Source organism: Paramisgurnus dabryanus, chromosome 24 (genome assembly GCF_030506205.2).
Source record: "Paramisgurnus dabryanus chromosome 24, PD_genome_1.1, whole genome shotgun sequence".
Lineage (NCBI taxonomy): Eukaryota > Metazoa > Chordata > Actinopteri > Cypriniformes > Cobitidae > Paramisgurnus > Paramisgurnus dabryanus.
In genome coordinates, this window is record NC_133360.1 from 25,795,361 (window position 1) to 25,810,640 (window position 15,280).

The following is a 15,280-nucleotide window of genomic DNA, read 5'->3' on the forward strand; positions in this document are numbered from 1 at the left end:
GCGTGCGTGCCGTATGTATGTATTACACAAACATACATACATTATTTTATCGTGTGTGTGTATATGTATATGTATGTACATACGTGTGTGTATGTATGTATGTATGTATGTATGTATGTATGTATGTATGTATGTATGTATGTATTGCACACACATACATACACATGCACGCACACACACACATGCATGCACTCACACACATACATGCACATACATACATATATTATTTTATCTTGTGTGTGTGTGTGTATGTATGTGTGTATGTATGTATTACACACACATACGTGCACACACACACATACATACATACATTATTTTATCGCGTGCGTGCGTGCGTGCGTGCGTGCGTGTGCGTGTGTGTGTGTGTGTGTGTGTGTGTGTGTATTTCACACACATACATGCACACATGCACATACATACATACATACATACATATATTATTTTATCTTGTGTGTGTGTGTGTGTGTGTGTGTGTGTGTGTGTGTGTGTGTGTGTGTGTGTGTGTGTATTAGTGCTAGGCAAAGATTATTCACATTCAAAATAAAAGTGATTTTTTGCATAATATGTCTGTGTACTGTGTAATTATTATTATATATACATATATTTTTATATGTTTATATATATAGTATAGAATCTATAAAAATAAATATATATATTTATATACACACATGTAAATGTTTCTTAAATACATACATGAATGTATGTGTATTTATATATACATAATAATTACGGTACACAAATATATTATGCAAAAAAAATCACTTTTATTTTGTATGCGATTAATCACGATTTATCTTTGCTGTGTGTATGTATATGTGTGTGTATATGTATGTATATACTATATGTTTATGTACATATGTAGGCCTATGTATATATGTACGTATAATGCCTTCAGTAGCTGTTATTACAATTTATGATTACACCAACTGTTTATAAAATTTAATTGGCTTCCCAAAGGTTATTATTCAGATGAAACTTCATGAAGAACATGAAGTTCTTTGCCCGTTTAAAAATCCTGCCTCGCACCAAGTACAGGAGCCAGACACATTATCCTTTCCCTCAACAGAAACTCAGACCCTTTGTGCCATGGATTGAAACACTCAGATGGCAGAGATTTACAGTGAGAGAATCAAAGGCTTTGCACATGGACGTGGAGCAGGGCCCCCATTGTCCGCCACAAAATGTTAACGGCCGGAAATGTTAATAATCTGTGCGCAGGGCCTAGGCTCGTGTTGACGAATCTGATCCCGACACTTTTGAGTGACTGGTTAATGGCATTCCTCACACTTGCTCAATCATTGGCCGAGACGAAAGGGAGTCGGGGAGAGAGAGAATGAAAGTGGACAGCAGTCGGGACCGTCAGCCCTCGGGGACTCCCAAATGGTCAAGTGCCTCTCATGACCTTCTTCCTGTCGTATGCTTCCAGCCCTCATCCAACTTTACTACCAGCCTTTGAACAGCCCTTTTGATCAACGCTTTTTTAGGCTGTAGTGTCTTGCAGAGATTTAGTTTGGAGGCCGATTCAGACTGCCGCTTACCTCCACAGAGCAACGCCACACCGATAAGGAAAGAATCTCCGTCAGGATTAAATTTAACCTGATCTCAGAGCAGGGGAGCTTTGGGACGTTTTGGCGGGCTAGCATTACATCGGATTTTCTTTCTGGTAGAAAGTTTTTTCTACCATGAAGCAAACTTGGGACAAGGGTGTTTTTGAGAATGGGCAGTCCAAAATTCCAGGGAATGCTGCTAAAACTTCTGTTGAACACCTTCAGAGGTAGGTGCAATGGCTGTGCTGTAGGAGAATTTTTTTTTGTGTTGTGCACGAGGTTTAAAAATGCATTTGCGATATTAGTGGAGTAAATCATACTTAAGTATAGCAAGAAACCATATAAATGCTTGTTGATGCACAATTCTGCTAAAGACACTGGAATGATGGACTGGTACGATGAGCGCAGCGCTGTCGACTTTGCTAAAGTGTCATTTCCAGTGTGAGCTGTAGGCTATAATTGTAACAAACCCACCCATCTCCTTGAATTAATCTTGTTTGTCTGAATACACTTAAGCATGTACACTTTTTTTTGTAAGAATATTTGTAAATATTTCTACCCCACTACAAAACTACTTTATGATTATAAAATTATTTTATAAATTTTTCATTAAATTATATTTCAACAGACTTGATTCTGATTAGAAGATAATTTAGTTTGTAACCCACCCAAACATTTGCAAATTAACATCAAATGATTTTTGTGAAAGGCATTATGTTTTCGAGATTCATTGGGGTAATGGATCTACTCAAAATTAATACAGTAAATGCTACAATTAATAGTTCATGGAGTGTTAAAGACATTTTAAAGCTATAGATTATGTACTTCAAAGCTATATCTATATCTTACAAATTTGCTTTTATAACGTTTTACATTTTTGAAGAAGAAGGTTTATGCGATTTGTGACTGTTTCATATGCTTTTAAAACATTTTTACTGGTTTTTTTTTTTTATAAACCAGTAACGAATGCGTAATATTAGTATTTGTATTATATTGGTAACTTTTTAAAGCTTTGAAAATAATTGGAGAAGTTATAAAAATAGGTTTTAACTTGTTAGTATTAAATTAAAAATTATAATTTTCAATTCATTAAACGAAAATTATTGCTGCCTTATATTAAATTTAATCAAAAGTCAGTTCAACTTATTATTTTTCATTATAACTTACAAAACTAATTGAAATTGATTTATTTGGTGTTAAAGTAAGACTAATTAGTCTTGTATGTCTAAATAAATTTAAGCATGTGTTGAGTTACACTTCTTTTATCAGTAAGAATATTTGTTTATATTTCTGCCTCACGACAAAACTGATCTCACTATTAAATTATATCTCAACAAACTTGATTCTGATGAAAAAAAATTTTTACAGTGTAAAAAAATGAAACTAGTACCATGAAACAGCGTTTAACAATTATATTAAATCAAACTTAACAAAAATCATCAAAATGAAAAAAGAAAAAATGTACAGTCCTGCTACACTGTAAAAAATACTTTGCTGCCTTAAAATTTTTTTGTTAAATCAACTCAGATTTACAAGTCATGTCAACAAAGATGAGTTGACAAAAGCCAACTTAATTTTATAAGTTATAACAACTCACCTGTAGTTATAACAACTCATCAAGATAAAAAGTTGAAATGACTTGTAAATCCGAGTTGATTCAACAAAAATTTTAAGGCAGCAAAGTATTTTTTTACAGTGTTTATATAATATGCAGTAGTGGCAAGATACACGTATAAATGAATTAATCTCTCAATAAATACATGTATGGTAGTCAATATATATTAAAAGTAGACAACTGTTCTCTCTTATCTTTCTGTTTGTTTTGACACATGTTGAACTACCAGCAATAAAGCAAAGTTGCTCTTGAGGATTCACAGACAGAAACCCTATGTAACTCCCTTATGTGTGGTCTAGATGGATGTTATCATCAGTTACTGGTGACACACGGCTATTTGATCTTAACTGATAAATGGCAGACAACGTGGTCAGTGATGATGTGCACATAAGTGATGACCATATTCCCTCACCGTGCCTTTCTATGAAGCCATTTAGCATTGAAGTTGTAACAAAGTTTTGTTGGATTGATTTTTTGTAATAATATTTTGATTGGCGACGATAACTAGCTTTCAATGATTTAAGTTAAGGAAATTTGACATTTTTGCACTATTGTATGCGTAATATGTAGGCTATAAATTGTCAGGCTTTTGTTATTTTATTACATGCCCTTCTAATTTACTTGTTCACCATTTGAGTTATTTAATGTATTATTGGTCAAAAAAATCTCTATACAGCAGATGAACTTGGATTTGTTAATTCCTGGGGGAAGTGACTGGTGTGTAGGATCATGTGAGTCGTCAGTGTCTCACTGGCAGAAATACGGACGGCAGTTTTGTGTCAGTTTATGGACGTGCCCACCAGTGATTCTATTTTAATGCATTTTCTGTTTTCGCATGACACTTACTGAGCATGTGCAGGTTTATTTTTGGCGCTATTTGGCATTACATACCTACATATATGCATTTGTTTTATTTATTATGTTTCAGCATTTTAACAAAATGATAAAACAATACAAATATTTTGTTATAATTTTATGACCTAAAGTTGTTTGACTTTTAGGGCCACTGCTTTGAAAAAAAAATGTATTTATTTAATTAACTCATTTTTTAAGTAAGTGGTTGCAATTAATTTATTTAAGCTACATTTAAACAGTTAAACGTTTTTTTTTTTTTTGCTAATTTTTTGTTAAAAAGTAGCTTAAATAAATTGATTGTAACCACTTACCTTAAAAAATTTAGTAAATTAAATGAATAATTTTTTTCAGTGTGGCATGAAACATTCATTTAAAATCACCCCTAAAATAGTGGTTTACTAAAATAGTTCTCAAACTGGGGGCCCCTGAGATGGTGCTAGGGGGCCCTGGTTTTAATAAAATAAATTAATTTATCATAAATTCTGTGTAAGTAAATCTCAGAAAAATAAGGCTACTAACCACACTGAAAAAAATTATTCATTCAATTTTCTACATTTTTTAAGGTAAGTGGTTGCAATCAATTTATTTAAGCTATTTAAACAAAAGTTTTTTGTTTTGTTTTTCTAAATTTTTTGTTTTTGTTTAAATGTAGCTTAAATAAATTGATTGTGACCGCTTAGCTTAAAAAAATTGAGTTAATTGAATGAATCATTTTTTTTCAGTGCAAAAGCACTACATTGAATACTTTAATATGTTTTGTTTAATTCAAATTGTAAGTTTTACAATCTTTTGTATCATACATTTTCTTTGGGGGGGGGGGGCACGTAAAGATGGACAGTATACAAGGGGGGTCCACACGCTGAAAAGGTTTGAGAACCACTGACCTAAAAATCAAGGCTTAAAAATATGATTATATGAAAATTTGGCTATAAAAATTGATTTTGATTTAAAAAATATAATAAATCAAATTTGCGATCATTTTTAGCATAATTTTTTGCCACTTGCTTGGATTTTTCATACATGCAAAAATAAACATATTTGTAAGTGCGAGTTTAGATGCTCTTTTATATTAAATGGAAAGTTGACCCGTTATGTCGTGAAAACATGCAATTATTTTTTTTATTACTAATGCAACAAGTAGACTTAAACATATTTTTGATGCTGGGTTTCATCAAAAAGCAACAAAATAAATAAAAGAAAGCAACAACATACTGTCTTATATAGACGTTTCATCGGACGCACGTGCGCTGACGCGATACACGTCTGAATCCGAACTTTTCTTCCGGTTTCGTTTTTTAATGGTCTGACTAGTTGCTAAACTGATCTCTTGAACGAATGCCTCGTCTAAAATAACTAATGCTTTGGTTTCCTAGGTAATCTGTGTGTTGTTTTTTGCTTGTTATATAAATAAATTACATTTAAAGAACTTTGTTGTTATTTATTCTTAGCTAAGTTTACCGAAAGTTACGTGCGGACCACGACAGCCGCTTGTTTATGTTGTTACTGCTGAAACCGTCTGTATGTAAATTATATATTTAATTAGTATATTTAATAATGTAAGTCATACAAGTTAAACTTAAACATATAGTTAGTACAGTGTTTTTTTTTTATTTTTTATAAATTCTGATTAGTTTGCGAACACTTAATTTGTTTAGCAAATATAATCATCACCATCAAGCCAGTGTTGTTGCTTTATAAAGACCGCATTTGCTTTATAACATAATTTGTGACTACTTTTATTTCATAAGCTAATATATTCATAATTGTTTAGTCGTCCCTGTATGCAGGTCGGCTCTTGCATTAATTGTGCATGGCATTAAACCCTCAGCTGCCTGCGTGAAGCTTTTCACAGGCCGAGAAAGGTCAAGCGCACAGACAGTGCGGTGAAAGATTGGCCATTTTTGATTGATTGTTTTTAAATAGCTCAGTGGTCCGCAGCATTAGGATCGGTATTGTCAGGATGATTCGGGCCTATTGTGTTGAGATGTGCCGCATTGCTTCTGTTTTCCCATATGTCCCTGCTCCATTGCTCTCTCTATATCAATGAGATGCCAGCATGTCCCTAAGGGGGGAGTCGCCTCATACCGTTGGTTGTGGTAACATGGTGGCAAATGGGAGCCATTCCTGAAGTCTACGTTAAGTTGTACCAGTTGCCTGACTGTTTGATTGTGAAATATATCCAAAGATTTGTAGTCATAGCAATTTTTTAGAATCTATACTTTAATTTGCTTTCTAGACCTAAGAGTTGTGTTGACCTTGATTGTGCATAGCGCACATGTTTGGTGGCATTTCTGAATCACGTCTGGGAAATATGTTGTGAATGCCTTTGTGCATTCAGCTTCTGAGACTGTCGGCTTCGCTTTGTTGTTTGCGTAACGTCTATAGAGTCATGGTGAAGTGTGGTAACACAATGCTGCGTGAAAACAGTTGTGCATTTATTTGATGTAAAATAAAAGGTAAGCTGAAGGTTAATGACAGATTGAAATACCAGCTGATGTTTAGACTTGTAAAAATATTGGGCTGATTGTTCATGTCAATTCATGCAATTATTTAAATATAATAATTGTTGTTGATTTTTTTCATATGTGACCCTGGATCACAAAACCTTAAGTATATTTGTAGCAATAACAAAACATTTTATGGTTTAAAATGATTAATTTATGGCAAAAATCATAACGATCTTCCATGAAAATATTTTAAATATTTCCACTGTAAATATATCAAAAATGTATCTGGGTCAGTGATAAAAACGGTTTGGCAAGATCTTTTTAAAAACTTGTTTTAAAAGCATGCATCAGGTATATGTCAATGAACATAGTGTATTTATGTTGATTTTATGCTATAAAAAAATTACATTTGCACCATTTTTAATAAGTTAAGACTGAATGGACCTGAAAATGTCAAATGGTGTAACCGCCAATTGCGCCAAAGAGTGAGAAATACTAAATATTTTGTCCACCTTGATGGCATGTAAGCGTAATAATTTTTTTTATATATAATTTTTTATTAGTTTATTATAAAAAAGAAAGTTTAATTTCTAAATGTAAATTTTTATGCGTTTTTGTAATATTTGTCCGGACATATGCTGAAAACAGTTAATAATCTTACAGTAAAATATAGTAAATAAAATAAAGTAAAAATGTATATAAAAAATCATATTACACTAAACTAGATGATTGTATTTTATTCAATTTTTTTAATGAATATATTTATATTTTCATTAAAATAGTAGTTACACCAATTGACAAAGACCGGTTACACCACATTGACATTTTTGCAATTATCCCCCAAATATTCTTTCAAAATGAAATAAAACCAGAAATTTAAGACTTGGTCCTTAAAAAAGAAAATGTATGCGAGTAATCTGCAAATTTATTTTGAAGTTTTAACCCTTTTACATTTAATTGAACCATACGGACACAAAATAATTAACGTCACGTTATTGACCAATCTACTCATGCTTCATTGCATAACTTTAAAGGCGAATTTCCCAATTTTTTGCATCCTCAGATTCCAGATTTTCAAATGGTTGTGTCTCGGCCAAATATTGTCTTATCCTAACACAGTGGTTCCCAAACTTTTTCAGCGTGCGGCCCCCCTTGTGTACGGTGCATTCCTTCGTGGCCCCCCAAAGAATATTTATGACAAAAATGTTCTAAAAGTGTTCTAAAACTCAACATTTTAATTAAAAAAAAACATTAAATTATACAAAAAAGTAGTGCTTTTGGTTAGTAGCCTTATTTTTTTAGGTTTAACTACACAGAAATTATGGTAAATTAATGTATTTCATAAAATGCCATGAAACTGGGGCCCCTCTGGCACCATCTCGCGGCCCCCAGTTTGTAAACCACTGTCCTAACAAACCATAAATCAAAATTAAAAGCTTGTTTATTATTAACCGACAAATCCTAATTTCATAATTGACCCTTATGACTGATGTTGTTATCCAGGCTGACAGTTGTTCCTCTATCTTAATTGGTAGAGCATTGCTTTAGCTGCACGTAAGGTCATGAGATTGATCTCCAGGGAGCACACATACTGATAAAAATGTATTGCTGGAATGCACTGTGCAAGTTTCTTCAGATAAAAGCCTTTCTCAAACACATAAATGAAAATTGTAAAATGAAAACATTACTGTTAACTTGTTTATTTAGCTACTACTTATTTTGTTTTCTATATAATTTAGCAACTTAAGTGTCAACGGTATTTTATACGTTCTGACTTATTAACACTGTTATAGAGTTGTTTCCTCATGCTAAACATAGGCAATGTGTCAAAAAAGCTGTTGGATGTGTTACACAGTATTTCTGTGCCGAATAAACTTCGCCAGAATTCGTACAAGTTTCGTAAAGTTTTTTTTCGAATATGGGTCCAGCTGACGTATCAGTGGTAAGCCGTACGTATAATTTTTCCCCCGGAAAATAAAATGCATGTCCGCATGTCAATCAGCCAGAGAGCCAGAACCGATGACGCTAGAAGTTAAAGGCATCACTTCACGCAACAGCTTCGTTTTATATCAAGACTCAACATCGTAGAAGTGTGTCTTGGATGTAAGGAGAAGAAAGACAGCATTATGGAAACAATGGATATAGTTTGTTTATCCGGGGTAGCAGCAGAGTTTTGAGTGTGTGTTTGTTTAAGGCTGGATTTTGTTGAAAAGTCCCAACCGGGTCATGAGTTACATGCGGTAAGTAACACTTCTGTGTTATGTTGGAAATCGGCGCGTAAGTGCATATAATGTAAACCACACAAACATGTAGGGAATCATAAGTTATCCAGTGTGTTGCATGACTCGTGACTCGCTCCTCCCGCAGCTCGTAACTCCTCCTTCCATATTTTTTCATACGTTATCAGAAAGAATCCCTACAGCTGATCTGTCTTTTATAAATCTGATAAAACTAAAGACTCTGTACTCAAGATTAACATCATTGACTCTATACTTCCATCTGTGGGGCTTGAAGCACATGACGTTTATTCATAAAGGTGTGATTTCTCCTATATCAACACTTGCCATTTAAACAGCCATAACGTGCATGCTGTCATCCATTTTGATGGATGGTAAAGCGAACAGCCATTTATTATGAAAGCAATGTTGGGAATACAGTGTGAAAAGATTTGACAACAAGCAACGTTAGTATGGTAAAAAAGTGCTAAGCTTGGCCCGCTGTTGGTGTCAACCGTGGGGAGTCTGTTTTGCAGTAATGCTTATTTGTTTTCCTCTTGTGGATTTGCAATATTGCTGCTGTAGTGTTGAGGTTCAGGCATCTGAGCATGTGTTCATTGCGTTGTTGACATGTGGAAGCAACTGTGCTAATCTTTATGCTGAATGTATGACCAGCATAGGGTTTATGTGAGCGGCCTTGGATTGGACTTCATGCGGTTGTAGGCGCAGGCCTGGTGGCATTTGGTTAAAATACAATAAAGGATTTTTAATCCTTTGCCTAGGGGTTGAATGTGGATCGCAGATTTATATACATTGGTTGATATAAGAATATTGTTTAGTAGAGATATCTGTAAGGATGATACTTTGAAAAGACCCACTGCCTTGAAATTCCCAGGTTTGTTTGAAGCGTTTAAATTGCATCATGCGCGCCGTACATGGACCCTCGCGTATGCTTTATTTTGTTCTCTCAAGTCCGTACATGGACCCTCGCGTATGCTTTGTTTTGTTCTCTCAAGTCCCTATAAGTTTAAACCACATGTCATTAGAAATGTCACGTCATCTTAATCACCACTTCATGCCATCTGATACTGTGCTTCAGTGTGACTGTCAGCTCTATATGCGTCCTGTTGAATTATATGTCATAAACTTTATTATAGCTGCGGTTGGCCTGCTGAGCTCTGAGCATATGCTGATTTGAACACATTAGCCAAGTGTAAAGGTCTTTGGGTAAACAGCATCTAAAATTAAAGAAGGTGTTTATCCGAGTTTAATTGAACAGCTGTCCTCGAGCAAATCTACTTATAAACCACATTTTACTTTTATTTAATTGTTGAAGTACAAGGTCCTTCAAGGGCAGCTTAAAAATCCTTGCCATGTCCCTTTAAGTACTTTCACAAGTGGTCCATGTCAGATTCCTTGAGCTGTGCGTGTATGTCTGATAACTTTTGACAATACAGTATCACATGGATTCAATACCGATGCCCTTAAGTGCTCTGGTTAATGCAGGAAACCGTGACACGATTGCATTTATCTATGATATATAGGGGCATGTGGGCAACTGTTGCCAGCCAATAAACAAAAAGAAACCGCAGCAGTGGCATCGTCTTATCAAAATCTCACAGCTATACATAACTTGCAGGATGACACTTGCCTTGCGGGAAAGATATGTTCCCGGATGATGTTGGCCACTAACAAACCTCCAGACGCGCGTCAATGCGTCTTCACATTGACTTAACATTGAAATCACTTGTGCTTGTCGACTCTACCGCGGCTGGTGTGAACGCAGCATTACTTCATACAACGCGAGCTGTGCGCTTATAATTTACTTTTCAGTTTAATTAATTTAATTTAAAAATAAAATATTGTACTGAATTTAACTGAACATATTAACGTAGAATTATGCACTCTGTATGCCTGACGGTACATTCACACGGGGCGTAAGCATTAACGCTCAACAGAAGGCTTGTCTGAAGCGTGGCCAACAGCCAATCACAGTGGCCGCTACACATGCTCCGTTCTTCCATAAACGTAATTGGCTGGCTCTGCCTAGGTTATTTGCATAAGGCGATCTGACTGGCTGACGCACGCGTTGCCGCTTGAAAAGTTGAGAAATGTTCAACTTCTGCCGCGAGCAACAGCACTGACGCGGCGCCGATAGATCCACAATTCAGTTAGGCAACGCATGACATCACCCATCAAAAGTGAATGGGAAGCATTAACGCTGACGCCCTGTGTGAATGCGCCGTGAGTGGGAACATTTTGAGTCAGAAACGTAGATGGCAGGCCAGAGGTTGACATTTTTGCGATCATAAAAAACACCTGCAAGGCCTGAAGGAGATCAAGCCTCAGCCAAGTAAGAAAATGTAACGCAAAAGTAACTTAAACGTTGTGACTTTTTAATTGTTGTTGGGCTTTCATAAAAATAGTAATGAACCACACGCATTTGTTTTAAAGTAAGGGGAAATCTAGGTTTTTATTACTGTAACGCATGTATATCACAACTTTCATATCATAATGGCTTAATTATTTTGTTAATAACAAATAATCTTAATATTCATCAAGGTCTAAAGCTGAAGATTAAAGAAGTTTATTAATCTGTGGCAAAATTCTCAACACATCCCTGAATACTTAATTCATTTTGTTAATTGATATTTTGACATTTAAAGATGTTTTACTATTTAAAAGCTGAACAAACTTTTTTTTTATTTAAGGCTTAAAATATTTAAATCAAAAATATATTAGTAAAACTCTGTAGTAGTGTGTGGCTTTTGCACTTTTATTGTACACTTCTACACGTGATTACTCTAATTTAGTGCCTTAATTAGCTATAATATGTAAATATTTATATTTTATCCGATTAGTCGATTAATCGAAAAAAAATCGGCCGACTAATCGATTAAAAAAATAATAATCGAAAGTTGCAGCTGTAAAAAATTATTTTGTTTTATGTATTTTAAAATAATACTATTCCTTACTTTTGCCTCTTTGTCGCCATCTCTGTTGGAAACATAAAATTGCAGTTTGCCTTATGTATTTATCTTATGTATTAAACTGATATTTCCCATAAAATCATCTGCTTAAATTTCAAATTATTATTAAATTTCCAGTGTAATGTAAGGAGACAGATTTGAAAACAGATTTTTTTGTATGTACTTCCCCAATAACTTACTTTAGTTTTACAAAAAAGCATAATGCAGCTTTAAATAGCAATAATGTTGTTAACTTCTTTTTATTACTTGTTAATAAGATGTTTTTACATTTCCTTAAGTTGTCCCAGGACTAACTAAACATCTTGATCCAGTACTTATATACTTGGCAAACTCATCGTCCCCCACAAAACCACATGGTCCTGTTTAGGCTTTTTAAAGTACAGTAGCTTGCAACTTAAACGTCACCCAGACAAGAACCCTGTCATGCCTTGATGAAATATGTATGGTTTAACGATGAAATGTGTATGGTTTAACTCTTAAAGTCTTTGACAAAATCTCAGGGTTACACAGATGCTGCCAAAGTGGTTTGTAGCATATGTGCTCATCATAAAGGCATCTACTTTCATCTACAGAGATCACAGGAACTCGCATTTAATGCTCTACGTACAGCTGGCCGGCACATTTTACAACCGGTAGCTCAGTTGTTGTTTCCGCCTGTTGTGCAATTTTTGTCATAATGTTATAGTTCATGATATATACCATTACCAAGTATAGACTCCTAACATATGGCCTCAACTCTCTGTTTAGAAAACCCAAGTGAATTAATGTAATAATTTATGTTATACATCAAATATATATAAATTGCTTTGTAATTGATCAAATGATACGTAATTTCAGTGGTGTTTCATATAAACAACATTAATCCTGGCACAACGTGTGAACGCAACATTTTTGAACGTGCCATAAATGAAAAGTTGAGAAAAGGTTTGGGGAACTTTTTTATTTTTATAAGAAATTTCACCCTAACCCTGTTTCTTCAAAAATATATACAGCATATGTTCGTAACTTGAATAAAATATTAAACAATTTCCAACAACAAAAATACATTTAAACATTTTATATGAACAATCTTGCTGATAATGTTGTGACTAATCTAAGCTGAATTTGCTTGTGATAATAATCTAATTAAAATTATTTATAGGTCATCTGATAAATTACAGCCTATTAAAATCATTCTGTCATACTTGATGCTGTCACATATGAAAAATAGCTTTTATCCCCTTTCATCAAATAATAACCCTATCTATTTCAGGTAGATTACATTTCTAATGTCTCTCTATTATGGATTTCACTATGAAATGTTTACAGGTTGTTGTACAAGCTCGTAACTGTTCAACGTGATGAGTACCCTGCTAAATGAGAATGACTTTATTGTGTTTTTACAAACTCTCTCCTCTCAACTCTTTGCTATGTCATAAAATGGCACTTAACCACATGTGACCTTTTCAAAGCCAATTCGCAGTTCGGAAATGTGTCGTAACAGCGAGCAAAAGAGAAATGTGCCTTCGAGTAATACTACATACAATTTATACAATAAATATTTAATTGTAAAGATTTTTTCGTGCAATTTCAGAAGCAAGCGCCTACCGTTCTTGCATCAGTTTCTGCATTAAACATCTGATTGGTTGGTTAGACACGACATATGTTTGTAATAAATCCAGCGACCATCATAGATGTCACATTGTTTAAAAGAAACCCCAATAGCAGTATATTCTTATTATTCATAATGTTGCTGACAACATGGGTGTAGATTTTAAGCATAAATTTATTTTTGTTAAGAGACATATTCACAACCTTTATTTAAAACAGTTGAGGTTGTGAGTGAATGTTAACGTTAATGTTAACTTAAATGTTTTTTTTTAAGGTTTGCATAAATGTTAAAGCATACTGTAAAAAAATTCAGCGTTTTTGTTACTTGGATATCAAGGATTATGTAAAGATTAGGGATGCTAAACAATTAATCGTGATTAATCATTAGCAGAATAAAAGTTTTTGTTTACATCACATATGTGTGTAAACTGTGTATAATAAATATGTATACATATAAATATGAACACATTCATGTATAATTTTAAGAATTTTTTTTATATATATTAAGTATTTATATTTATATATAATATAAATTAAACATAAATATACAAATGTATATACACATTTCTAAAACATATACATGCATGTGTGTGCATTTATTTATACAAAGTTATTATACACAGTTCACACACATATATGATGTAAACAAAAACTTTTATTCTGCTAACGATTAATCGTAATTAATCGTTAAGCATCCCTAGTAAAGATATATTTTTTTTAAAAGGGGTTGTCGTAAATAGTTTATTATTATTATTTTTTATAAAAAAATTATTTTATGGTGTGGGTTTTGTGTTGATTGTTTTCTTATGGAAAAAATAGTCTGAAGGGTTTGCCGTTATCACAGGAGGAATAGCAACAACCGAAATAGAAATAAGTAGTTGCAACTTTTTTGTGTTAATATCCTTGATAAAAGAGTGATGCATGAGTATTGCTACTTTGTCTTATATTCAAACTCAATATATTTAAAGGAAATATGTAAATAATAAACATAACACAGATATGCAGGAGGTGTATTTAGGAAATACAGAAGCTTATCAAATTGTATTATTGCAAAATGCATGTAGCAATACTAACTGTAAAATGTTTTGTCTGTAGGTTTAAAATCTGATCAGGTTTTGAAATTTAGATCAAATGTATTATAAGCATATAGACGGTTTCAGCAGTAACAACATAAACAAGCGGCTTTCGTGGTCATCACGTAACTTCCGGTAAACTCTGCGAAGAATAAATAACAACAAAGTCATTTTAAAGCAGTTTATTTATATAACAAGCAAAATAAACAACACGTAGATTACATAGGAACGCAAAACATTTGTTATTTTCGACTAGGTATTAGTTTAAGAGTTAAGTTTCAGCAACTAGTCAGACCATTAAACAAACAGAAACTGGAAGTAAAGTTCAGACCAGATGGTTACTGCACGTGCACCCGATGAAACGGTCTATAGTAATGCATATAATTGTACGATTGTAATCAGTTTGAATGAATTTATGACAACTACATCAAATGTAAAACATTTTTAAAAAATAGACACGTGTCAAAAAAATCTCCAATCTCTCAAATTAGTAAAATAAAAAATTTTTAGTGCTGGGAAAAGATTAATCGCGATTAATCGCATACAAAATAAAAGTGGATAATATACAAGTGTGTAATTATTATGTGTGTATATATATAGATACACACCCATCATGTATACATTTAAGAAACATTTACATGTGTGTGTATATAAATTTATTTCTATTTTTATATATTCTATATTATATATACATTTCAAAAATGATATATAAGTAAACATTTCTGAAATGTATATATGTGTGTGACTGTGTTTAAATATACATAATAAAAACACACAGCACACACACTTTTATTTTGTATGCGATTAATTACGATTAATCTTTTCCCTGCACTACTTTTTTATTGACGTCACATTTCATGTTTGTTTTGACATTCAGAAATGCGTCATAACAAAGTTAAGTGACATACACTGTGAGCGCCATTTCATCTTGTCGTCAAGTATTTATA

General features: G+C 33.3%; 1 protein-coding gene across 1 annotated transcript in view; it reads left to right on the forward strand.

The window, feature by feature from the left end:
- The first annotated feature begins 1,028 nt into the window (after positions 1-1,028).
- The window catches only part of rbm20 (RNA binding motif protein 20), an 80,865-nt gene continuing 66,613 nt past the window's right edge, over positions 1,029-15,280 (forward strand). The window contains exon 1 of the mRNA XM_073813526.1: positions 1,029-1,774. Within this exon, the coding sequence (XP_073669627.1) occupies positions 1,683-1,774 (92 nt within the window). The 5' untranslated portion in view covers positions 1,029-1,682. The remainder of the gene's footprint in view (positions 1,775-15,280) is intronic.